General features: G+C 41.4%; 1 protein-coding gene across 1 annotated transcript in view; it reads left to right on the forward strand.

Annotated features, from left to right (window-relative positions):
* The window catches only part of LOC140454466 (uncharacterized), a 65350-nt gene that overhangs the window by 15710 nt on the left and 22162 nt on the right, over positions 1-27478 (forward strand). The window contains exons 3-4 of the mRNA XM_072549234.1: positions 7162-7265; positions 9502-9694. Of these exons, the coding sequence (XP_072405335.1) occupies positions 7162-7265; positions 9502-9694 (297 nt within the window). The remainder of the gene's footprint in view (positions 1-7161; positions 7266-9501; positions 9695-27478) is intronic.

Genomic DNA, 27478 nt, shown 5'->3' on the forward strand with positions numbered 1-27478 from the left:
ACATCCTCTGGCAGCTCAATCCATACATGCACCACCTGAAAATGTTGCCCCTCAGGTCTCTTTTATATCTTTCCCCTCTCACCCTAATAGGTTCCGGACTCCCCGACTCTAGGGAAAAGACTTTGCCTATTTATCCTATCCATTCCCCTCATAATTTTGTAAACCTCTATAAGGTCACCCCTCAGCCTCTGGCACTCCAGGGAAAACAGCCCCAGCCTGTTCAGCATCTCCCTACAGCTCAAATCCTCCAACCCTGGCAACATCCTTGTAAATCTTTCTGAACCCTTTCAAATTTCACAACATCTTTCTGATAGGAATGAGACCAGAATTGCACGCAATATTCCAACAGTGGCCTAACCAATGTCCTGTACAGCTGCAAAATGACCTCCCAACTCCTATACTCAATACTCTGACCAATAAAGGAAAGCGTACCAAACACCTTCATTATCCTATCTACCTGCAGCTCTACTTTCAAGGAACTGTGAACTTGCACTCCAAGGTCTCTTTGTTCAGCAACACTTCCTAGGACCTTACCCTTAAGTGTATAAGTCCAGCTAAGATTTGCTTTCCCAAAATGCAGCACCTTGCATTTATCTGAATTAAACTCCATCTGCCACTTCTCAACCCATTGGCCCATCTGATAAAGATCCTGTTGCAATCTGAGGTAACCTTCTTCGCTATCCACTTCACTTCCAATTTTGGTGTAATCTGCAAACTTACTAACTATACCTCTTATGAGCTGTAGGATGATGTTTGGAGATTGGCAGTTGTTGGTGTTGAATACTGAGGCTGTTGCCGCGATGCCGTCATTGTGGGGGATGCTGGTGTAAAGTGCTGAAATGTCCACTGTGACAAGGAATGTTCCCGGTTCAACTGGTTTGTGGATGCTGAGTTTCTGTAAGAAATCTGTAGTGTCACGACAGAAGCTGGGGGTCCCCTGCACAATGGGTTTCAAGATGCTTTCCACATAGCCAGAGAGATTCTCACATAGGGCCTGATATGATGATGAAGGAGCAGCCTCTGAAAGCTAGTACTTCCAAATAAACCTGTTGGACTATCACCTGGTGTTGTGTGAATTTTAACCTTGATAGGATTAAAAGTGTTGGTCTGGTCTGCTTGCATAATTAAGAGGTGTTAGTCCTTTTATCTTTTAAGTTAGTAAATCTTAATAAAAGTACTAGACGTAAATGCTTTAAATAAGTTAAAAATCACATGACACTGGGGTTATGTCGAACAGGTTTATTTGGAACCTGTTGGACTATAACCCAGTGTCGTGTGATTTTTTATTTTATCCATGCCAGTCCAACACCAGCACTTCCACATCCGAAATAATATACATGCAGTTAATAAAAAGAATAAAGGATATAAAACTGATTACTGCAACTGGATCGTGAGATTCTGTTTACTATTTTCCAGTGTGCGTTCCATTCATTCATGCAATTTCATGCAAGTGTTGTTTTGATAGTAAGTTTAGTGGCTTTGTTTAATATGTATTTAACAAACACATATTAGTTGAAGAAACTGTTTGTTGTTCTGCAATCTATTCAGGTCCCAGGAGATGGTTGGTAAGGGCTGATTAATGTTATAATGTTTCCATAGTTTTGGTGGGTTGGGGAGACACTATGGCAGCGAGGGTACTGTTTCTGAAAAAGTTAGTAGTATTTAATATTTATTCAGAGGTAGCTTTTGATGGAAATAGGTCTGATAAGGGTTGAAGGTGTGAAGAAGCAGTAATGGTTTGGAAGGAATGATTTTAATTTAGTTAAAAAGTCACACAACACTAGAATATAGTCCAACAGGTTTATTTGGAAGCACTAGCTTTCAGAGTGCTGCTCCACCATCAGGTAGCTGTGTGATGTTTAATTTAGTCTATCTTGCAATATTAAAATGTACTACAAAAATGCAGTTTTATGAATGAATGGGAATGTGGTATTAGTAAATATAGTGAGTCAATAAAGAGTTAAGGATGATAGAATGGGAATGCGGTACTAATGATTATAGCGCGCTGGTGGGTGAGTTAGTAAAGATACCTATTATACAAGATCTCACAAATGTGGGTCATCCATACAGGGATTATTCAAGGTTATTCAGCTGTAGAATATCCTCAACAATTCTAATCCATCCTATACACCGGGGTCTTCACATTACTAGTCCAGTGATAATATCAGTAGGCCATCCCCTCCTCTATTTGCCAATAGGGCAGACCGTTACCTGTTTGTCCCCTTATCAGTCGTGGAATGCTTTATCTGTTGGTAAGTCTCTGCTTTTTTCTTTGACCTAAGCTCTGCAGATGCCGTTAATTCAGAATTTGGTTACACAGTTGTGGATGTCATCTGTGAGGGGCTGTAGTGTTGAGACTTATTGTGGAGGATCGATAAATCGTGATCTTGGGGTTCAAGTCTATAGCTCCTTGAAAGAGGGAGCACAAATAAATTTACAGCCTTCTCAATACGAAGTTATTGAAAAATATATCAGAATCACAATTTACTTAAAAATCTATCTTTTCAATAAAGTATTTGTAATTTTTTTGGTAATAACTTTAGATGGTTGGTTTGATTGGAGCATTCAGTCACCCCTGCTCCTTCTGGACAAACAAATTTAAAAATCACAAACCAGGTTAATGTCCAACAGTTTTATTTCGAATTATTGGCTTTCAGAACGCTGTTCCTTCATCAGATAACTAGTGGGGCAGCATCACAACACACAGAATTTATAGCAAAAGATCACAGTGTCACGCAATTAAGACAAGATACAAACAAACCCAGTCTGCGAGACAGTGTACAACAGGCTCAGCCTTGAGCACTCAGCTTGGAGCTTCAACTAATCGGTCACGAGCCAAGTGTGCGCGCACGTCTAACCTGGGCCGCCTCCCAGTCCGTTCGCCAGGTTTCGAGACGGCGAGGGTTCCGGGTACAATCCCCAGGTACGCCTCGACTTTGAGTGAGTCTTGTTTTGTACATTTTCAATGGAAAATGAAACTTGATTCACGGGTCAAATTTCCTGTGAACTGTAGCAGTTTAACGTGTTACCAGTTCGCAAGCAATTGACTTTGTTTTAATTTTCCTGTTTAAATGCAAAGGTCCGAGCGGAGTATCAACATTTTTATTGAAATAGGCCTACCTGCAAGTATCGGTGCTTTTTTCGTGTCATGGAGACTTTACCACTCAGCCAGGTTAAATTCCAAGGCTACACGTTAAACCACCAGAGGAAATAACATTGTTAGAAATGCTGCTGATGTGATAATTAAATCTTGGTTAACAAAAATGCGTCGGATTTATTCAGGAAAAACTACAAAGTGAATTTTTTTTATGCCTTGCAATGAAGTTTGGAGGAAGTTTGAAGTTTGGGCCTTTGGAGGAAGTTTAGATTAGATTACTTACAGTGTGGAAACAGGCCCTTCGGCCCAACAAGTCCACACCGCCCCGCCGAAGCGTAACCCACCCATACCCCTACATCTACATTTACCCCTTACCTAACACTATGGGCAATTTAGCATGGCCAATTCACCTGGCCTGCACATCTTTGGACTGTGGGAGGAAACCGGAGCACCCGGAGGAAAAAGAAAAAGAACGGACGATAATTGGTAGTCTGAAGTTTTACTGAACAGTGAGTGCATTAGCAAATGTGAAGGGAAACGGAATTACTTGTTTATGACTAAAGCTCGTAGGAAAATTAATAGTCGGTGTTTTTATGGGACAGAGCATGTGGGTCGAGAAGGAATGCTCCCAAAGATTTGCAGTAAACCACAATCCCTTCCTAAATAAATTGCAGAAAGGGAACATTACAATGGATTGGATCAATGAATTAGTGTTGTGTAATTGCTTGAATAGGAGTGGCATGGTGGCTCAGTGGTTAGTGCTGCTGCCTCTCAGCACCAGGGATCTGGGTTCGGCCTCCGCCTCGGTTCCACCCACATACAAAAAATGTGCAGGTCACATGAATTGGGTGTGCTAAATTGTTTAGGGAGGTGTAGGTTAGGTGCATTCGTCAGGGGTAAATGTAGAATAATAGGGTAGGAGAATGGGTCTGGGTGGGTTACTCTTTGGAGGGTCTTGTTTCCACGGCTTGTTTCCACACTGTAGGGATTCGATGACTCTAAATATCTTATTAAACTAATATGTTTAGAAATTAAAAACAATCATAAGTCAGCTCTGTAATGGCGAACACAACAGTCAATGTTCCCTGGTGTCATCCCTTTGAAACTGGCATAATGTTTGGATTTAATACATGGACAGATTAACATAAAACTCCTGAATGTGTTACTGCTCTGTCACGAGTTGTGTTGTGATCACCGTTAAATCTGACTCCTCACCCCTTTATTACTAGGTCTCTTAGTGACAATGAAAATCAAGAGAAAGTGAGGACTACAGATGCTGGAGATCACTGTCGAAGATTGTGGTGCTGGAAAAGCACATCTGGTCAGGCAGCATCCAAGGACCAGGAGAGTTGCTGTTTCGAGCCGAAGTCCTTCATCAGGAATAAGTCTTGTGGCCCAAGGGGGCTGAGAGAGAAATGGGAGGGGGTGTGAGGCTGGGGCGAAGGTAACCTATTGATGTTGCAATAGGTTGATGAAGTTGGTGGTGAAGGAGATATATCGGAGAGGAGGGTGGAGTAGACAGGTGGGAAGGAAGATGGACAGGTCAAGAAGGCAGTGCTGACTTGGAAGGTTGGATCTCCGATAAGGTGGGGGGGAGGGGAAATGAAGAAACTGGTGAAATTTGCATTGATCCCATGTGGTTGGAGGATCACAAGTCTGAAGATGAGGCATTCTTTCTCCAGGCGTTGGGTGGTCCTGGTCAGCTATGGTGTGCGAGGTAGACACGGAGGAAGGAAATCTGGCTGTGGTAGCAGGTCTGTTTCAGGACAAGACTGAAGAGCTTCAGGGTAGAAGAGATGACCTGGAGGGGTACAGTGAGAGAGAGAGAGACTCACTGAGATCCTTGTAGCGGGAGGAGGAGAACTTCTTCAAGATAGGCATCCTTGGAAGAGGCTTTGCAGTTGATGTGGTGAGATTGTCTTTTGTGCTCTTGCAAAGGTCTTAGAAACTATTAAGAAGTTACACCTTTTCCAAACGAGTGTAGCAGCGTTTGTAGCAGGGGAGGCATCTGATATTCCCCATTAGTTTCTGTTTTTATTTCAGTCTTCCAGCAGTATTTTGCTTTTTGTTAGCAATGTTTCTCAGGGAAATTATTGGTCTGGCCCTTCTGGTTAGTTAGGAGTAAGTGAGGACTACAAATGCTGGAGATCAGAGTCAAGAGTGTGGGGCTGGAAAAACACAGCAGGTCAGGCAGCATCCAAGGAGCAGGAGATTCAAAGTTTCGGACATAAGCTCTTCATGAGAAATTACACTTGTGGGCCAAGGGCGCTGAGAGATAAATGGGAGAGGGAGTAGGGCTGGGGAGAAGGTAGCTGGCAATGCGAGAGGTAAATGGAGGTGGGATTGAAAGTAATAGGTTAGCGCAGATAGGTGGGAAGGAGGATGGACATGTCGAGGGTGCACCAACCAACCCCACCACCCCATGGCTGAACACTTTAACTCCCTCTCCCAGTCCGCCAAAGACATACAGGTCCCGAGTCTTCTCCATCACCAAACACTAAGCACCGATGACTGAAGGAAGAACAGCTTATCTTACGCCTTGGGCCCCTGAAACCACACTGAATCAATGTGGATTTCATCAGTTTCCTCTTTTTCCCCTCCCCCCACCTTAGCCCAGTCTATCGTCGAATTCCTACGATGTGGAAACAGGCCCTTCGGCCCAACCATCTGAAGAGTATCCCACCCAGACCCATTCACCTACCCTGTTACTTCACATTACCCCTAACTAATGCACCTAACCTACATATCCCTGAACACATGGACAATTTAGCATAGCCAATTCACCTAACCTGCACATTTTTGGATTGTGAGAGGAAACTGGAGCATCCAAAGGAAACGCATGCAGTCACGGGGAGAATTTGCAAACTCCGCATAGACAGTCGCCTGAAGCTGGAATTGAACCTGGATCCCTGGTGCTGTGAGGCAGCAGTGCTAGCTGCTGAGACACCTCCACAACCACCTGATGAAGGAGCAGTGTTTCGAAAGCTAGTGCTTCTCATTAAACCAGCAAATCATTTCATATTTCAGCTTGTATTGATTCCATGAATTGATCGAGTCTTTATTTTGGTGTGTCTAAACTTCTTTTTCACAAATACTTTTCAGTTAGGCTGGCTGTCAGAATTCTTAGTGATTCATTCTGGACAGTGTGATGCCCAAGTTTGGAAATCCCCATTAAAGAATGTAACAACCAATTGGAATTCAAGAGAGGTAACAATTTCATTGCAGAGTTTACCACATCTCTGTGAATTGTTCTTCGAGTTTCACTAACAGCAAAATGTAGGCCAACAAATCACAACTAATTGTCATGCACACTTCCACCTTTATTATTATCTTGATATTTTAGGAAGTGGAACCAACCAAGTGTTTAAAAATTGCAATTTTTGGTCATTAAGCATAAGGTAAAAGCAGTAGAAAGGGGATAAAGTGGAACAGTGGAAAGCCCCTGGATGGGTAATCTGGACACTCTGATGAATGCCAGGAACACAGGTTCCTGGCAGCTGATGGAATTTAAGTTCCACAAATAATTCTGGAATAGAGAGTAAGTAAAGATGACTATAAAACTATCTTGATTGTTTCTTCACCAAGTCAAGAAATCTGCCTTCTCCTTAATCTGGAAAAGCACAGCAAGTCAGGCAGCATCCAAGGAGCTGGAGAGTCACCGGTTTGAGCATAAGTTCTTCAGGAATGTGATGGAGCTTTTTGACTCTGATCTCCAGCATCTGCCATCCTCGCTTTCTCCCTTCTTCTTAATCTGCCTGGCCTACATGTGACTCCAGATCCAGGGTTCTTTTTCACAATGAAAAACAAATCAGTTTTGAAGAAAAACTCTTCCCAAGTCTTAGAATTAGGCTGTATAAAATTAGGTGTGTTCACCAAAAAGGTAATCTTGTATAAATGACCTATAAATATCTGAGTTAAAACATGATTTAAAAACATTTTTGTGGATTATCTGTCTATTTATATTTTGAAAACTGCAATAGAAATTGAGTGGACTAAATGCTTTGTGTTTTGCAGCATAATCTCAGTCTGTTTCTAAGTGGGTCACAACTTGTCATTTTTTTCAGAATTACATATTTATCAGGCAATAATGGACTCTGAAGATATCCCAGAGCCACGTTTTAAATCGTACCAAACAAAGCCAATGCTTTATCGTGATCACAATTTGCAGGTTAGTAACCACTGATTAGTGTTTTAGGTACAGGTGTTACCCATTTAAAACATATTTTAATAATATGTTTTTATTTTAGCATAGTTGCTAAGTTTAGGATACCCCCAAAATGTGCTGCTCTCATTTGAATGTTGGTGTGAGTTTTTAATAAAAAATGAACTGCTACCTACCATCTTTCCCCGTTTTTCGCACCTTTTCTTAAGGCAGTCATTAAAATCTTAAAATGCAAAGGTTAGGGGTTGGGAACAAAACCTGCCTTAATTTGTTTTTCCTAATAAGAAATCTATTTTTATGCTTTTATTTAGTACATCACTTTTATGAACATATTAGGAATCCAAAATAAGGATTGTTATGCACTCCCAGAAGATTGTTTATAATTGCAGTTAGATCACATTAAGTGCTTCTGAGCAATGATTCCCATTTGAATAGAGAATTGTACCACTCATGACCTTGAGCTGTTCTTAATAAATCTCCTTGCCTTTTGCTGTGGGCACCCTTACCATTTGCTCCTTCTCCCTACCCCTGCACCTATTTTACAGGTTAAAATCTATCATTTTCTGTGGAGTGAAACAAAGGTAAAAGGGGTGGGGGGTGGGATGGATGGTGGTGAGTAAAATGTTGAGAAATGTAGATCATATATGGGTGTTCTTTTTAGCCACTGGGCTAATTTTGAAATTAAAAGCAAGTCCATGTCTAATTTATGGCATCAACTTCAGCACATTGATCTTCAAAAGTTTTGAACCAGTGTGTGACTTTTGTAAACATTTTTGTTAATATGGGAATATCAGAATTATTAGTGCAATATACCAAGTATCTGCAAACATTCTGAATTGGAATCCCAGTGTTACTTTAATTTAAAAGAATTGATGCTGCGCTTTAGAAGCAGGAATTCATGATATAATTACCAATTCTACTTATTTTTTGCACTTCTTGAAGTTGGCTTGGCTTTATATACCTTCATTAATGAGACTCCTCTGATATGTCTGTCTTTGGTAATATATAATCAGTCAATATGCACATTAAAAACAGCTTCCGGTTAGTGTTCCTCCACTTCTAATGAAAATGTTTTGCCTTTGCTGAGCATCACTGATAATAGTAGATATTGCAATGTCACCTTTTTAGGGAATTGTTGACAGAAACATTTCAATCTCAGGCTTTCATGGATCCAAACAGATGCATGGTTAAGCAAATTTATCCTTGCTTGGGCTTTGATCGCCATCATACAATTAGTGTAGTCACTTTAACAAAAAGGTTTGGAAATGAACAGTTGCTAAGTTCAGGTAGTTAATTTAAAAATTACCATAAAAATGTGTGACATGAATTGAAAAATGGCAACATTTGTAATGCAATTGTAATTCAATGTTCGTTAACTTGAAGTTTTGTTGTTTACATATTATGTGTCTGAACGATATGAATTCTTCATGTTTAATTTTCTGAGGGGGGGACATGGCCTAGTGGTCATTATCACTGGACTGTTCATCCAGAGACCCAAGTAATATTCTGGGTCCTGGATTCTGATCCTGCCAGGGCAAATGGTGCAGTTGGAATTCTATAATTATCTGGAATTAAAAGTCTAATGATGACTCTGCATTCATTGTCAATTGTTTGAAAAAAAAATCTGGTTCACAAATGTCCTTTTAGGGAATGCAACTGCTATCCTTACCTGGGCTGACCTATGTGTGACTCCAGACTGACAGAAACATGGTTGACTCTTAACTGGATCTGGATAATTTGGGATGGACCATAAATGCTGGCTTAGCCAGTGATGCTGTCATCCTGTGAATGAAAAGAAGAAAAACAAGTAAAAGAGAAGTGTTTGTCTTTTTATATCAGGCAATGTCAGAATATTTGTTTCTGTTGAGTAAAGCTAGATTTTGATAAGTTGTGATATATTTAAAAGGCATCTAGATGGTTATATGAATAGGAAGGGGTTAGAGGGAAATGGGCCAAATGCTGGCAAATGGGAGTAGGTCAGATTGGGATGTCTGGTCCATGTGGGTGAGATGGACCGAAGAGTCTGTTTCTGTGCTGTATGACTCAAAAAGCTATGTATTTGTTTGACATATATTTCTCTGATTTTTTTTGTTATAAATATTGTAATGCAATGGCTAACATTATACATTTTTAGGAATTGTCTTTTAGATTAGGCAGTAGTTATTAAGTGCTTTAATAGTTAATGTTTAAAATTACTGTGGGATGTACTAGTCATTTTCTACCTTTTGTTTCACTATAATAGACTTTACCCCTTAATTACTCTGGGAATCAGCTTGAACTTGAAGAATGTAAGATTCGAGTAGTTCAAAGTACTCAAATGCAAAATAAGCCGGTATCCTTATGGACAAAGGATGAAGTGTGTGAGTGGCTAAGAAGCCAATATCCACGACAAAGCTCTATTTTTATAGAAGCAATATCTGAGCATGCAGTCTCAGGTAAGAGTTTAGAGTAAGCTAATGCACCTCTGCTTGTACAATCAGAAGTGATTTTTTTTTTCTCTTTTTGCCTAGACATGTTTCATTAACAGCAGAAACTTTGTTTTTATTTAAGATTTTCCCTATGTCATCCCTGCCACTCTTTAGGTTTCTAGGCAACATACTGTGAAGGGTCTTGTAAGAATTTATAAATTTAAGTTTGATAATTTAAAGTTTGCTTTGGCTATTCTGTCATATAGAAATGCTTCATATTTTCATACAGTGTAATAATCAGGTTCATGCATTGTAATCTGTGCAATTTATGATTCTTCATTAGAGATGGACAATATAAAAACAGACCCTTTGGTCCAACTCGTCAATGCCGACCAGATATCCTAATCTAATTAAGTCCCAATTGCCAGCGCTTGGCCCATATCCCTCTTAAACCCCTTCCTATTCATATACCCATTCAGATGCCTTTTAAATGTTATAATTGTACCTAACACCACCACTTCCTCTAGCAGCTCATGCCATACACGCACCACCCTCTACGTGAAAAAGTTGCCCCTTGGGTCCCTTTTATATCTTTCCCTCTCACCCTAAATCTATGCCCTCTAGTCTGGACTCCCCCACCCCAAGGAAAAAAAAAGTCTTGTCTGTTTATTTTGTCCATGCCCCTCATGATTTTAGAAACCTCTATGAGGTCACCTCCCCCAGCCTCCGATGCTACAGGGAAAACAGCCCCAGCCCATTCAGTCTCTCCCTGTAGCTCAAATCATCCAACCCTGGCTACATCCTTGTAAAGCTTTTCTGGACCCTTTCAAATTACATAACATCCTTCTTATGGGAAGGAGACCAGAATTGCATGCAATATTCCAAAATTAGCTGAATCAAGATCCTGTACAGCTGCAGCATGACCTCCCGACACCTGTATTCAATACTCTTACCAATAAAGGAAAGCTTAACAAACACCTTCCTCACGATCGTATCTACCTGTGACTCTACTTTAAAGGAACTATGAACCTTCACTCCAAGGTCTCTTTGTTCAACAACACTCCCCAGGACCTTATCATGAAGTGTATAAGTCCTGCTCTAATTTGCTTTTCCAAAATGCAGCACATCACATTTATGTAAATTAAACTCTATCTGCCACTCCTCAGCCCGTTGGCCCATCTGATCAGGATTCACTGTACTCTGAGATGATCTTTTTTGTTGTCCACTACACCTCCAATTTTGATGTTATCTGCAAGCTTACTAACTATACCTCCTATGTTCACATCCAAATCATATAAGCGATGAAAAGTAGTGGACCCAGCACCGATCCTTGTGGCACTCCACTGGTGACAGGCCTCCAGTGTGAAAAACAACCCTCCGCCACCACCCTCTGCCCTCGACCTTCGAGCCAGTTCTGTATCCAAATAGCTAGATCTCCCTGTATACCATGCGACCTAACTTTGCTAACCAGTCTACCATGAGGAACCTTGTTGAACGCCTGACTGAAGTGCATGCAGATCACATCCACCTCTCTATCCTTTTCGTTACTTTTTCAAAAAATGCAACCAAATTTATGAGACATGATTGCCCACGCACAAAGCCTGGCCGACTATTGCTAATTAGTCCTGCCTTTCCAAATGCATGTAAATCGGGTCCCTCAGGATTCCCTCCACAACTTGCCCACCACCAATGTCAGGCTCACCAGTCTATAGTTGCCTGGTTTTTCCTTACCATATTTCTTAAATAGTGGCACCACGTTAGCCAACCTCCAGTCTTCTGGCACCTCACCTGTGACTATTGGTGATATAAGTATCTCAGTAAGGGGCCCAGCAATCCCTTCACTAGCTTCCCTCAGAGTTCTAGGGTACACCTGATCAGGTCATGGGGATGTGTCCACTTTTCTGCATTTTAAGACATCCAGCGCTGCCACCTCTGTAATATGATGAAATAAAATAATGAAAATGGTGTATTTCAATGGATTGTTTGGTTGTTCCCGCGTGGCAAATAAAGTGGTTTCGCCTCTATATTACTTTTGTGCTTGGCTTTGCCTTCCTTTTGGAGATTTCTGTAATGATAGAGATGACTAGACTCGCCTTCATTCTTTTTTTTATCCTAGTGTTATTCACAGAAAGAAAGTAACTAACAACTTTCCAAACTTGGTCCAAAGTTTACTTTAATTGCTGTAATGAGTTCATCATTTACAGTCCATGTGGAAAACTTAGTAACAAGTAGTTAAAATGTTACTTCATTGGCTTCATTTAATTTGTATGTTTTATTGACTTTATAAACAAAATATTTGGAAATAGTTCTTTTTACTCGTTGGATGCATGCATCACTGGCTAGACCAGCAATTATTGCCAGTCCCTAGGTGTCCCTTGAGAAGGTGGTGATGAGCTGCCGCCTTGAACTGCTGCAGTCCATGTTCTTATAGAGGGAATTCCAGGATTTTGACCCAGTGACTGTGAAACAATCGTGATATATTTCCATGTCAGGATTGTGAGTAGCTTGGAGGAGAACTCACATGTTCCCATACGTTTGCTACCTTGTCCTTTTTGATGGTAATTTCAATGGATCTTTGGTGAATTTCTGTCATGCACCTTTCAGATAGTACACAGTACTGCTGTTGAGCTTTGGTGGTGGAGGAAGTTGATGATTGTGGATGTGGCGCCAATGAGGTGGCAGCTTTGTCCTTGGATGGTGTCAAGTTTTTTTGAATGTTATTGAAGCTGCACTCATCAAAGCAAGTGGATTTATTTTACAAATTTGTATTTTACAAATACTTTCTTTTGAAAAATTGGGGATCCAATCCTGAATTGCAATGTTAAACATTGCAAAATTTGTTGTACACTAATGAATAAATTGGAAAATATTACAAAGCAGTGGAAAAACTGTGGAGCTCAAATTATTTTCTGAAGTCCTGAGGCTACTTTTTAAATTTTATACTAAGGCAAACAGAAACCTCAAGGAATATATGATCTGGTGGCTGTTGTGTTGACAATTATTTCTATTAATTATGTACAGCTTTCTTTCAATCTAAATAGGAAATTAATACCAAATTACTTAATAACTAGTATTAGCAAAAACCAGGCCAGAGTGCTCAAATCATTTCAAGAAATTAGCCCAAACCTGAACTTTGCTAGTTGTTTTAAACAGGTGTAGTGTGGATATTCCAGCAGAGATGCAGCTGGTCCAGCCACTTAGTTTTAAACAAAACAGAATTTACTTACAAAATTACTGAATGAAACACAAACCCCAAAAAGAGAACAGAATATAGAACAACTTAACAGAATATAGAATCTGAAAATACAACAGACTATCCCAACTTAATGATGCTGTTCCAAATTCCATGTTTTATAACACCCCTTCGCGAAAAAAAAAAGTAAAATCAAACATAAAGTCCTATAGGAGAGATAGAGATTTGGCATGGAGTATCAGCCTCATAAACCGACTGACTGCTTGCTCTGAACTGCCAGACTGCTGAAACCAAACCAAAACAAAACAAACCAGAGAGAAGCTGAGCTGAGAGAACTGGCCAATCCCCTTTCATTTTACTAGTTTAATGTACTTTCATTAAACTTAAAGCTTCCCCAAGTAAATCAACCAAGACTTTTCAGAGCTTGGTTCGTTAGAACCTCTTGGTGGGGGGGGGGGTGATGATAAAAGGAATATCTAATGTTGTTAAAGGAGCAGCGTCATCACAAACCCATATGAGATGAAGGGCTGTAAGAATGGCAGTTGTTGGTGTGGGGTGAAGAAGGAAAGGAGGGTCAATGTTTCATTTATACTGTCAATAAAAAAATGGAATTATTAGCTTCACTGAATACAAAAGAGTAAAATGTAATTAAGATATGGATAATAGACTTTATTGGCTGTTTGAATATATGATGACCTTAACCTAACCAAGTTGGCGGCTCTCTCCTACCAGAGCTCGTCTGCTCCACCCATTCTTTTTTCTTTTCTCTCTCGTTTTTTTTTCTTTCTTTTTATTCTTCTGCCAGTGGGCCCTGAGCAAAGATGGCTACTGGTTGGGAACCAATGAAGCCCTTATGGAAAGACTGTAATGTCTATCTTTTTATCTTTATTTCTTAATTTCCTGACTTATACTTTGCCTATCTATAATGTAGTGGAACTTTTTTCTTTATTTTTCTCTATTTTTGTTGTACCTGGGTACTTAAGATGGTGCTGCGAGTTAGCGACACTAAACTTTTCACTGTACTTCTGTTCTTTTATAACTTGAGTACACATGACAATAAACCTAATTCTAACATTCACGTCTTTAAGTGCATGCAGTGCGAATGTATATATTTATAGATTTTATGAGAGCAATGATGTTTGGACTCGCGTAATGGTGTTTTCTTCAGTGTGCATATGAAAGCTGTGAGCAGTTGCTGGAGACGTTGGGAAGGACGCGGTAACTATCTCTCAGCCTGTAAGAACCAGAGTCATAGGGATGTACAGCATGGAAACAGACCCTTCGGTCCAACCCGTCCATGCTACCAGATATCCCAACCCAATCTAGTCCCACCTGCCAGCGCCCGGCCCATATCCCTCCAAACCCTTCCTATTCATATACCCATCCAAATGCCTTTTATGCTTGGAGCAAAAACAACACTGTATATTTCTCTGTGAAACAGTTTGAAAAATCATAACGTTTCAAATATTAGACCTCCTCACTGTTTCCCATCTGAATTTGAAACCTGGTCTGAAGATTTCCCATCATTCTGCAACTAGCAAAAAGTGAAGATTTTAGAATAGTACTCCGAATTCCAATTTAGCTGTATTTTAGACCTATTATGGCAGAAAGCATTGATCAGATTCTTGGACAAAGCAAGAATTGCTTTTTATTTCAAATAGTTTCTAGCTGTAGGTAAACAATTATAAGCCGTTCCTAGAATCAAAGATTTTACAGTACAGAAAGAGGCCATTCAATCTATCATATTAGAACCAGCTCCTGAAAGTGTGATCCAGATCGTCCCATTCTCTAGCTCTCAAGTGTGTGTTGCTGGAAAAGCACAGCCAGTCAGCAGCATCCAAGGAGCAGGAGAGTCAACATTTTGAGCATAAGCTCTGATGAAGAATTTATGTTTGAAACATCGACTCTCCTTCTTGGATACTGCCTGACTGGCTGTGCCTTTCCAGCACCACACTCTTCGATTCTGATCTCCAGCATCTGCAGTCCTCAGTTTCCCCTCTATTGCCTAGGTCTGTCATATAGTCCTCTAAATTAATAATTTTTAAATATATATCCAGCTTTCTTTTGAAACCTCATATGGAATCTTCCTCCACTATTCTCCCATGTGGTGCATTCGTAATCCTTACAATTTTTATGAGTAAAGACGTTTCTCCTCGCCTCGGTCCTAGCTGTCTTGTTGACAATCTTGTAATTGTGACCCCCAGTTATGGAGTCATAGAGATGTACAGCACGGAATCAGACCCTTCAGTCCAACTTGTCCATGCTGACCAGAGAGCGCAACCTAATCTATTCCCATTTGCCAGCACTTGGCCCATATCCCCCTCAACCTTTCCTATTCATATACCCATCCAGATGCCTTTTAAGTGTTGCAATTGAACCAGCCTCCACCACTTCCTCTGGCAGCTTGTTCCATACACACACCACACTCTATGTGAAAGAGTTGCCCCTTTAGATCCTTTTTATATCTTTCCCTTCTCATCCTAAACCTATGCCCTCTATTTCTGGACTCCCCCACCACAGGGAAAAAGACTTTGTCTATTTATCCTATCCATGACCCTCGTGATTTTATAAACTTCTATCCTGGCAACATCCTTGTAAATTTTTTCTGAACTCTTTCAAGTTTCACAACATCCTTCCGATAGGAAGGAGACCAGAATTGCACGCAAGATTTCCAAAAGTGGCCTAACCAATGTCCTGTTCAACTGCAACATGACCTGTGACCTCCTACACTCAATGCTCTGACCAATAAAGGAAAGCATACTAAACACTTTCACGGTCCTAACTACCTGCAACTCTACTTTCAAGGAGCTGTGAACTTGGACTCCAAAGTCTCTTTGTTCAGCAACACTCCCTCGGACCTTACTAGTAAGTGTATAAGTCCTGCTAAGATTTGCTTTCCCAAAATGCAGCACCTTGCATTTATCTAAATTAAAAGCCGTCTGACACTCTTCAGCCCATTGGCCTATCTGATCAAGATCCCATTGTAATCTGAGGTGACCTCCTTCGCTGTCCACTACACCTCCAATTTTGGCGTTATCTGCAAACTTACTAACAATACTTCTTATGCTCTCACATCCAAATAATTTATATAAATGACAAAAAATACTGGACCCAGCTTCAATCTTTGTGGCACTCCACTGGTCACAGGCCTCCAGTTCTGAAAAACAACCCTCCACCACCTTCTGTCTTCTACCTTTGAGCCAGTTCTGTATCCAAATGGCTAGTTCTCCCTGTATTCCATGAGATCTAACCTTGCTAATCAGTCTCCCATGGGGAAACCTTGTTGAAGGCCTTACTGAAGTCCATATAGGTCACGTCCACCACTCTGCTGTCATCAATCCACTGTTACTTTTTCAAAAACTCAATCAAGTTCATAAGACATGATTTCCCACGCACAAAACCATATTGACTATCCCTAATAAGTCCTTGCCTTTCCAAATACATGTATATCCTGTCCCTTGGGACTCCCTCCAACAGTTTGCCCGTCACCAACCTCAGGCTTACTGGTATATAGTTCCCTGGGTTGTCCTTAGCACATTTCTTAAGTAATGGTACCAAGTTAGCCAACCTCCAGTCTTCTGACACCTCATCTGTGATTATCGATAATACACATACCTCCACAAGGGGCCCAAAACCACTTCCCTAGCTTGCCGTAGAGTTCTAGGGTCCAAAAGAGAAAATCTCAGCAGGTCTGGCAGCATCTGTAAGGAGAGAAAAGAGCTGACATTTCAAGTCTAACTGACCCTTTGTCAAAGCTGATTTCTAGGGTCCACCTGATCTGGTCTTGGGGATTTGTCCACCTTTATGCATTTCAAGACATCCAGCACTTACTCCTCTGTAATATGGATATTCAAGATGTCACCATCTGTCTCCCCATGTCTTTCTCCGCAAGAAACACTGATGCAAAATACTTGTTTAGTATCTCCCCATCTTCGGTGGCTCCACACAAAGGCTGCCTTGCTGAACTTTGAGGGGCCCTATTCTCTTCCTCGTTACCCTTTTGTCCTTAATATATTTGTAAAAACCCTTTGGATTCTCCTTAGTCCTATTTGCCAAAGCTATCTCAAGTCCCCTTTTTTGCCCTCCTGAGTTTCCTCTTAAGTATACTCCTTCTGCCTTTATACTCTTCTAAGGATTCACTCAATCTCTCATGTTTATACCTGACATATGCTTCCTTCTTTTTCTTCATCAAACCCTCAATTTCTCTAGTCATCCAGCATTCCTTACACCTACCAGCTTTTCCTTTCACCGGCATGGAACCAAAATATCCTCATTTAACAAAAACAGAAATTGCTGGAAAAGCTCAGCAGGTCTGGGGAAGAATAGCAGACCTGAAATGTTAACTCTGATTTCTCTTCAGATGCAGCCAGACCTGCTGAGCTTTTTTAGCAATTTCTCGTTTTGCTTCTGATTTGCAGAATCTACAGTTCTTTCATTTTATTTAGTATCATTACTTACCCTGTTAAAATTGTTCATTATTTTAAACGCGTCAATAAGTTTACCTCTTAATTTTCTCTGCTCCAAGATAGTAAGACCAATTTCTGACATCATTCCTTATATCTAATATTCCTCATTAATAGTATCATCCCAGTAAATCTCCTTTGCATAGTCTCCGGACTTTATTTTGTCATATTTATTAGCAAATTTTTTTAACTTTACAAACATATAAAATTATTCAAATTAGAATCAATAACAAATATCAGAACAAATAAAAAGAAAAAAAAATTACAACTACTATCTACTAACTACTAACCTACCCTATAATACAAAGCAAACCCTAACACTGCAAAGCAACACCAAAAAAAGAAAGAAAAGCAAAAAAAAAAGTACAGAACAGCTATGCTCGGTGCAGAGCTCCCAAACAAAGGAACGGGAGTATTAACTCAACAGACCCCCTCCAGGGCCCAGGGCTTGACAAATCTAATCATCCTGATTAAACAAATGCCCTAGTTAATATAACTGACAAATCTATATCTAAATAACTCAAGTAGGGCTGCCATGTCTTATAGAAATTGTCTGTTGTGTGGTGCACCATGTTTGTGAAAAAGTCCAAGGGAATGTGCTCCATAATTAATTTCTGCCATCCCATCAAGCCCGGTGGGTTCTCAGACACCCAATTCATCAGAATATTCTTTCATGCACAGTATGCAAGAATATTAAATAGTTTCTTCCCATGCTCATCTAAACATGGTAAATTCGGTAGACCTAAGAGGAGAGATATCAGGTCGACTTTGACTTCAGTCCTCAATACCCTCCCTATCTCTCCTGTCACAGCACTCCAATAAACACGGAGCCTGTGGCATGTCCATAAGCAATGGGTTAGAGTACCTACACTTATTTTACATTTGGGGCACACTGAAGATGCCCCTTTTTTAAACTTCGCTAGATGGTCTGGTGCCAGATGAGCCCTGTGCAGAACTTCTAACTGCATAGTGCATGTACTATCACAGTTTGAGATCTTTCGAGTATTCTCCCATATGTTCTCCCATGTTTCAGAAGAGATCTCCACTCCTAGGTCTTGCTCCCAGACCCCTCCTAACCGGTTAATATCCTGCCAGGCCCTGTCACCCAGCAGGCGATAGAGGGCACTAACCAAAAGGGTGCTTGTGGAACGTAGCAACAACCTCTCTGTATTGGGCTTATAGGGCTTAGTGAGAAGCGTTGTCTTCTTCTGGATGAAATCCTTAACCTGAAAAAAAACGGAAAAGATCTCTGCTGGGCAACCTGTATTTGTGGCTCAGTTGCTCAAAAGACATCATAACCTCCCCCTCAAACAAGTCTCCCAAACTAGAAACTCCTCTCGCTGCCCATAGTTTGAACCCTGAGTCCATCATCCCTGGTCGGGACCCTGGCATGCCAACTATAGGTGTAAGTGGTGAAGTCTTGGATAGACAATACTCACTCTGACGCATCGCCCTCCATGCCTTGACTGTACTAATGACAATGGTCCATAACTGTCCTCATCTTATCCATGAATCATAGGTTAATAAGAGGGCACTTTGCCTGGGAAGCCTCGATATCCAACCATATTGAGTTTGGATCGTTACCTACCCAATTACAGACAAAGGACAGCAGGGAACTCGACTGATACCTCCTGATGTCTGGGAAATCAACTCCTCCCCCTCCATGAGGCAACTGCAATTTAGTAAGTTTGATGAGGGGCCGCTCACGATGCCAGACAAAGGAACCAAACCACCCCATAAGCTTCCACGGCGTTGATCTGGGAAACATTATAGGGAGCATATGCATGGGATAAAGCAAACGAGGAAGAACATTCATCTTAATTAGAGATATTCGACCTAACCATGAAATTGGAAGAGCCTCCCATGTCTTGAGATCTCGCCTAATATTGTCGAGCAAGTGAGCAAAGTTAGTCCGAAATAACAGATCAGACTTGGGGGTAATAAAAATGCCTAGGTATCAGAACCCTGCCTGTGACCACTTAAAAGGGAACCTTGGGCCACCTTCAACTTCTGGTACATCCTTAAGGTTCCCCAAAGGCATAGCCTCCAATTTTGCAAAGTTAATCTGATATCCTGAAACAGCCCCAAATGAATTGATACATTGTATCAAATGGGATCATACAGAAGGACATTATCTGCTTACAGTGTAATCTTGTTTGCCCTCAATCCCACTTCCAGAGCAGTTATGTGGACGTTCTGACTAATAGTCTCTGCCAGCGACTCTACCACCAAAATAAACAACAACGGTGAGAGGGGGCAGCTTTTCCAACTACCCCTGATGAAGGGCTTTTGCTCGAAACGTCAAATATACAGCTCCTCAGATGCTGCCTGAACTGCTGTGCTCTTCCAGCACCACTAATCCAGAATCTGGTTTCCAGCATCTGCAGTCATTGTTTTTACCTTGCCGACTACCCCTACCAATCCCAAAATTCCCAGACTTCACTCCGTTGGTGATGACCACAGCCAGAGGGTGGTGATATAAAACCTCTACCTAACCCAAACTGTTCTAAGACATAAAAAAGATACGGCCATTCCACTCGGTCAAATGCTTTCTCTGCATCGAAGGGAATCACCAACCCCTGAAGCGATCATTGCTGACAAACTTGGACCATATTCAGCAACCTTCTAATATTATAAGAGGACCTACGGCCCCTTATAAAACCTGTCTAGCCCTCTTTAATAATATGGGGCAACACCCTTTCCAATCTTAGCGCCAGGATCTTGGACAGAATCTTGAAATCTGAATTTAATAGAGAGATGGGCCTGTATGAGGCACAATCCTCAGGAACCTTCCCCTTCTTAAGAATTAGGAAAATATTAGCTTCTCTCAAAGATGGTGGTAGGCATTCATGCATATAGGAATGATTGTACATCTCCAACATCAGCCCTGACAGAATCCCTATAAACTCCTTATAAAACTCACCCAGAAGACCATCAGGGCCAGGCACTTTCCCACTCTGAAGTTGCCTAGCATCCTCCTGTATTTCCTGAACTGTCAAGGGGGCATTAAGGAGAGAGGCCTGTTCCAAGGTTACCCCTGGGAGGTCCAGGTTCTTAGAAAAGGTCTCCATTTTAGCCCTTCTGTCCTCGCAACCTTCAGACTGATATAATTCAGAGTAAAAGTTCTGAAAAGCCTCATTAATCTTTCTGGCATCATATGTAAGGACCCTGGTGCTGTCTCTGATTGCAGTAATGGATTGGGGGGCACGCTTTTTCCTAGTCAGGTACGCTATATACGTCCCCATTTTCAAAACAGCCTTTGTCTAGCAAAAGCAAGTTTTTTTTTGCGTTTTGTGTCAGTATTTAATTCAAGGCAGCCCAGAGGGCCATGATCCGCTGTAGCTTAGTCACCGAAGGCCATGCAAAATGTGTCGCCATGGCAGCTTTCAACCGCATCTCAAGTCGACGCTGCTGTTCCTCCTTGTGTCATTTCTGGCTAGCCGAATAGGAAATAGCTAATCCCCTAGCAAAGGCCTTAGCAGTCTCCCTTAGAATGGATGGACTACTAGCTGTGCCTGAGTTGATAGTCAAGAATTCCTGAAACTCCTTCAAAAAGTATTCCACAAATTTGGAATCCTTAAGGAGAACAGGGTCCAAAAGCCTGTGCCGCAAACCTCGCCCCTCACTCTTGGCCTTAACCTCCAAATATACTGCTGCATGATCAGAGATAGCTATATTCCCAATTTTACAACCCATAATCGAATCCAGAAGAGTCGAGGGAGCCAGAAAGAGGTCAGTCCTCGTGTGAAATTTATGTGGGTTTGAGAAACAGGTGAAGTCCCTGCCGGTAGGATGAAGACATCTCCAAATATCCACCAGCCCCAACTCCTCACATAAGTTAACCACCTGCTTAGCCTGCGAATAAATAGTTGGGGGCCCACAAGGCATCCTGTCCATTGTCAGATCCAAATGACAATTAAAATCACCCCCCCCCCCGATAATAATGTGCTGTGTTCCAAAAGCACTCAACTTAGAGAAAGCACTAATCAAAAATTTGAGGGGATGCGCCGGAGGACAGTAGATGTTTAAAATGCCATATTCCTCCCCATGTATCAGGGCTTTAAGTATCACAAACGATCCCTGTTCATCTTTCACCTGCTCTAATAATGTGAACAGAAGATTTTTCTGGATAAGTATCACCACTCCCTGACTTTTAGTAGTAAAGGATGAAAAGAATACCCGGTCATAACCCCCCTGTTGTAATTTCAGGTGTTCCCCATCATCAAGACGGGTTTCCTGCAACGAAGCAATATCAACCCTTTCCCTCTTAAGGCTAGAAAACACTTTTTTTCCCTTTTAACAGGGGAGTGACTTCCCTTAATGTTCCAGGTGCACCATTTAATAAGACACTTAGCCATATCCCCTTTCAGAGACCCTTGAACCCCTGGGAGGGAGAACCCTGCTTACAAAGCACCGAGCATAAGTAAATAAATACTCAAAGTCAAAGAACTATACATACAAAAACTACTCTATCATAACTATAAATAACTATTACTACCAAAACACTACAAAAAAAACAACTAAAAACCTTGAATGGAAGACTCTTTCCCCTGCCCATGGGGGGCACTCACCCTACCCATCCCCTCCTTCACAGCTCCTTCAAACCCGGACTGTGCCACAGCCTTAGGCCAGGAAAAAAAAACAAGGAGATGATCCTTAAATCAACAGAAAAAAGAATAAGTCAGGATGAGCACTCCACCCATCCCTGGCTTCATGTCACCCCTATTTGTGACTAAAAGAGAAACAGAACAAACAAAAAAAAGGGGAGAGACAACGAAGAACATCTACAAAATTTCCCATCAGAAAATCCAGTTATTAAAAAAAAAGGAACAACTTATTCCAAGGTCTTTTCCCCCCTTTCCATAAAGGAAATTATTAGGGAGAAAGAAAGGAATTTTTATAAAAGGAAGGGAAAACATGGGGAAAGATAGAAAAGAGAACAAACATTAACCATATTCTTCAGGCCAATCCGTCTATTTTAAAGTGTCGACAAAGCTTTTAGCTTTATCCGCTGAGTCAAATTTATAAACTAAGTCCTTGTGGCTGAAGTGGAGCACTGCAGGGTATCTCATAGAGTATTGGATGCCCAGGTTCCTCAGCCTCTTTTTAACTTCATCGAAGGACTTTCTCTTTCGAATTACAGCTGCAGAGAAATCCTGGAAAAACATGATTTTTGATCCCTTGTACAGCAGTGCCTGCAGACCTTTTTCCAGAGATCTGGAAGCTTCTATGACTTTTTGCTTGACCTTATATGAGTGGACGTGCACTAGGACCGAGCGGGGGCGCTGCACCAGCCCTGACCTGTGCACTGTAGCCTGATAAGCCCTTTCCATCTGAAGCCTGCTGGACTCGGTGTGAAGGCCCAAAAACCTCAGCAGCCAGTTTTCAAAGAAGCTCACTGGCAGCCAACCTTCCTCGCCTTCAGGGAGCCCAACAATTCGGAGATTTATCCTCCGACTTCGAGGTCGGATTTTCGAGGTCGTCTATATGGTCTAGCAAGGCTCGCTCCAGCATCTGGATCCGACTGGATGAGGACTCCATCGCAGCTTCTGAGGCCTTAGTTTGACCCTCCACCACCTCCAGCCTCTCCCCGAGGCCCTGAATCTCCTCATGCTTCTGCAGCATGGCTGCAATAGGTTGGACCTGGGCACGAATCTCCCCACGGATCTCCTCAATCGCAGCCCCAACTTTCAAGATAAGTCTCTCCATCGCTGCAGCCAATTCCTGTGAGTCTGTCAGGTCCCCGGGGGGGTTCAGGAGAGACTGCTGCTGCTGTTGCAGTCTCTGGTGTGGTAGGTGCTGCAGGGGAGTGTCCTCCCTGCTGCTGTTTGCTTGCTCCTTTTCCCTTTGGCATCCTTTCCACTCCAAAATATTAACAAATGTGTTCTATAAGGTTTTAAACTAACTATTCCACCACACAAGTTGGCCAGGGATGGCAAAAAACACCAGTATGCCTTGGCTGTTAGGTAGAGCTGTCCACAGCAGTTCTACAGAATCGTCACCATCTTGCCGAGTCCCTCTCCAGAGCTTTAACATCCTTCCTTAAATGAAGTGGCCATCATTGAACACACTACTCCAAATGTGACCTGACCAATAATTGTAGAGGTGTAGCATCGCTTCCTTGCTTTTATACTCTCTTCCTCTATTTAGAAACTCAAGAACCCCATAAGCCTTCTTTACTGTTTCAATTTGCCTGGCCACCTTCAGAGAAAAATGCATGTAAGCCCCGAGGTCCCTCTGCTCCTGTACTCCTCTCCAATTTGTACCATTGATCCTGTATTGTCTCTCTCTGTTTCTTCTACCAAAATGCATTACCTCACATTTCTCTGCATTAAAACTCATCTGCCAGGTATCTCCCCATTTGGCCAACTAGCCACTGTCCTTCTGAAGTAACACAGTGTCATTTTCAGAATTCACTACTTTCTCTAGCTTAATATCATGTGCAAATATACAGATTGCTACATGTTAAAACTAATTGCCTTATAAAACTTGCCCTGCACACACACAAAACAGTGTGTTATGGGTGAAGGAAAAGATTCAAGGCATTTCAATGATTCCTGCCCCTAGGGTTTGCTGAATTGATCCTTTTGGCTTGTTAGGACTTCCTGTTCCTGACCTTCTTTCTTCACGTAATTTCTCTTGCTTGCAGGAGGAAGGGGGTGACTGGTTCACAACTTATCAAGTATGTGACCTGTTGGCTAAAAGCCATAGCTTATAGCAACAAATGGAAAAAAAGAAAACTGGCTTTCTTCCAACTGAGGCATTTTATACTTCAAAGGAAAGGACAGTAGCTTCCCTTTCCAGAGGACTAATGACTTCGAACCAAACTTTCACACCAAGAAACTATTCAGCTCCTTGGGAGCCAATCACTGATTTTTCACAGGTGGAAAGTCTTTGTCATTGGACTGTGGCACAGTGAGCAATTGTTAACATGTCATTTTGTACACTAAAATAAAGCAAGGAACTGTGGATGCTGGAAACCTGAAACAAAAACAGAAATTGTTGGAGATACTCAACAGGTCTGGTAGCTTCTGTGGGAAGAAAGCAGAGTTAACGTTTTGAATCTGGTGACTCTTCATCAGAACTGTTAGCAATTAGGAAAACGTGATAGTTAAGCTGAAGCCACAATTATGGGGAGTTGTAGATGGAATCCAAAGAGAGAGATGTGAGAGTGGTATGTTAACGAAATTACAGGTGCTGGCAGTTTCTGTTGCAGGTTTGCTACAGTGCTCCAGCGAGCCTCTGTGCAAGCTGTAAGAGCACCGTCTAATTTTCTGCTTGGGGTCCCTGCAGCCCCAAGGATGCAACATTTGATTTCAAAAACTTTGGAATCCTATTCCATCTTCCATGCTTTTTGACCACTCCAAATCTGGTCCTGTTGTGACATGGAAACAAAAAGAGAAAATGTGGAAAATCTCAGTAGGTCTAACAAAGGGTCATTTGACTTGAAATGTCAACTCTTTTCTCTCCTTACAGATGCTGCCAGACCTGCTGAGATTTTCCAGCATTTTCTCTTTTTGTTTTCAGATTCCAGCATCCGCAGTAATTTGCTTTTATCCTGTTGTGACATGGATTGCTTTTAACACTGCCACCCATTCTCCGATATTCCTTGACACATTATCATGTTATATGGGTTGCATCAGTAGAGCCTACCCATTTTCTACTGCTCTTAATTCTTATAATTGTGGGTAGAACTGGTTTTGAGGAAGGTCATTTGACCTGAAGCGTTAACTCTGATTGTTCTCCACAAATGATGCCAGACCTGCTGAGCTTTTCCAGTAATTTCTATTTTTGTCTTTCATTTACAGCATCTGCAGTCTTGCAGCATGGGGACCCGGGTTTGATTCAGGCCTCGGCTGACTGTCTGTGTGGAGTTTGCTCATTCTCTCCATGTCTGCATGGATTTCCTCTGGGTGCTCCGGTTTCCCCTCACAATCCAAATATGTGCAAGTTAGGGTGGATTGGCTGTGCTAAATTGCCCGTGCTGTTTGGGGGTGGGGGTTGGGGGGGTTAGGTTAGGTGCATTAGTTAGGGGTAAATATAGGAAAATAGAGTAGGGGATTGAGTCTGGGTGGGTTACTCTTCAGAGGGTTGGTGTGGACCTGTTGTGCCAAAGGGCCTGTTTTCACACTGTAAGGATTCTGTGAAATTTTGTTTTTGGCTTTTCTCTGTCCTGGCCTGGTTGAATAAGTAACAACATAAACAGTGCTTAGTAATCAGTAGCCGAGAGTGTGGTGCTGGAAAAGCACAACAGGTCAGGCAACATCCGATGAGCAGGAGAATTGATGTTTCGGGCATAAGCCCTTCATCAGGAATGAGTAACATGCTTTTCAAAAAGAGCAGTAAGTCTTTACACAACGCTTGGTTTTCAGAACAGTCCTATTCCCATTTCAATTGTCATCAGTGATGCAGAAAAATATAAAGATCTAGTGCTGACAATATAGCTTATTATTGAAATATGATATATTGGGAAAGGCTGATGTACAAAGGGACTCTGGTGTTTTCGTGCACGGGTTAAAACAAGCCTATAAGTGAAGCAAGCAATTAAGTGAAATGATACGTTGGCCGCCTTTGCTAGAGAGGTTCAGCCCTTAAGTATTTGCTGCATAGATCTCATACTTGCTGCAGAGGATGTGCAGTGAAGGTTCAACAGACTGATTCCTGGGGTGGCAGGTTTGTCTTATGAAGAAAGATTAGGGCAACTTGGCCTGTTTTCACTGAAGTTTACATGAATGAGAGAGAATCTCATTAAATATTTTGACAATTCTGATTGGACTGAATTCAGGAATGACGTTTTCCCCTGTCTGTCATGATCCAGAACCTGTGGTCACAGTTTCAAGAAACTTGGATTGAGATAAGAAGTTTCTTCATTCAAAGAGTGGTGAATCTGTGGAATTTTCTACTACAGACTGCTGTGGAGGTGAAGTAACTACCACAAGAAAGAAATAGATTTCTAAACCATATCAACTAACCTGATTGGACACTGTGTTGAATGCTTTGCACAATGTGATTCTGCAATCGGACAATATTTGCTGGATAAACCAGAGTATGCAAAGAATTACACTGACAACAATTTTGGATTGGTGGTTGGTCTTGCAGATTAAGCACTTGCATGTACTATAAGATACATACATTAATAGACTGGGCGCTTCTTTGGAGACAGAAAGGACACATGCAGTTTCAAGTCAACGTAATAGATCACAGCCATTTACTGGTTCATTTCTCTGACTAATGTCCTAACCAATCAATGTGAGCCCACCTGGTTTAAAATTGGAACAAAACCTGGCAGTTATCAATCAATCACCAATAACTACTGCATTTTCCATAGCACTCCCTCTATGAATCAGAGTGCACTTTCAACTAATTAGCACTCTTATGCAGCATAAATGTTGGTTTTCTTTATTGGTATTGTTAAGAATTGATGTAATGAGTACCAGACTAAAACCTCTGACAAAATATGCCTTTATTTCCTCCGGTTACTGGTTAGGTTTCAGGTCTAGTTCTGAAGAAGGGTCACGAGACCCAAAATGTTAATTTGGATTTCTTTCCAGAAATACTGCCAGACCTGCTGAGATTTTCCAGCAATTTCTGTTTTTGTTTGTAATTTGAACTTGCCATTTTTTTTTGACCATTCCCCTACGGTCAAGGTCTAATATCTTCTGTGCGTGCATGTGGAGCATATGTAGTCAAATGATTCCCATTCTCATTTATGGACAGGTACTTGGCAGTCTGAGAGCATTTCAATTGTGATTGATATGTAAGTTGTACCAGAGGGACTAAGGTTCATCATAACTTTAGAAGAGCAGTGAAAACCCTGATGACATAAGCAACACATTTTTTTCTGAGTTCCTCCGCTTCTTTCATCATAGTCTGTGAGCAATGTGGAGTTGGGTGCAAGATGTGTTTCTTTTTAATTCTGGCTATAAGGCAAATGTTCTTCCTTGGAATGCAAGGTAATAAGTTTGGGTGGTAGAACATGTAGCGTACATACAGCGTACCTGATGTGAAATATCAGATTTCCTGAAATGTGGTACATTTTAAAATATTGACAATATGAGGATGGTCCAGGTAAAAAGTGTTGAAGTACAACACCAACATGATCTCATTGGTGCAGTTGGCTCATAGAGCTGAATGGCCTTCTCCTGTTTTTATCTC

The sequence above is a fragment of the Chiloscyllium punctatum genome, chromosome 3 (assembly GCF_047496795.1).
Source record: "Chiloscyllium punctatum isolate Juve2018m chromosome 3, sChiPun1.3, whole genome shotgun sequence".
NCBI classification, from domain to species: domain Eukaryota; kingdom Metazoa; phylum Chordata; class Chondrichthyes; order Orectolobiformes; family Hemiscylliidae; genus Chiloscyllium; species Chiloscyllium punctatum.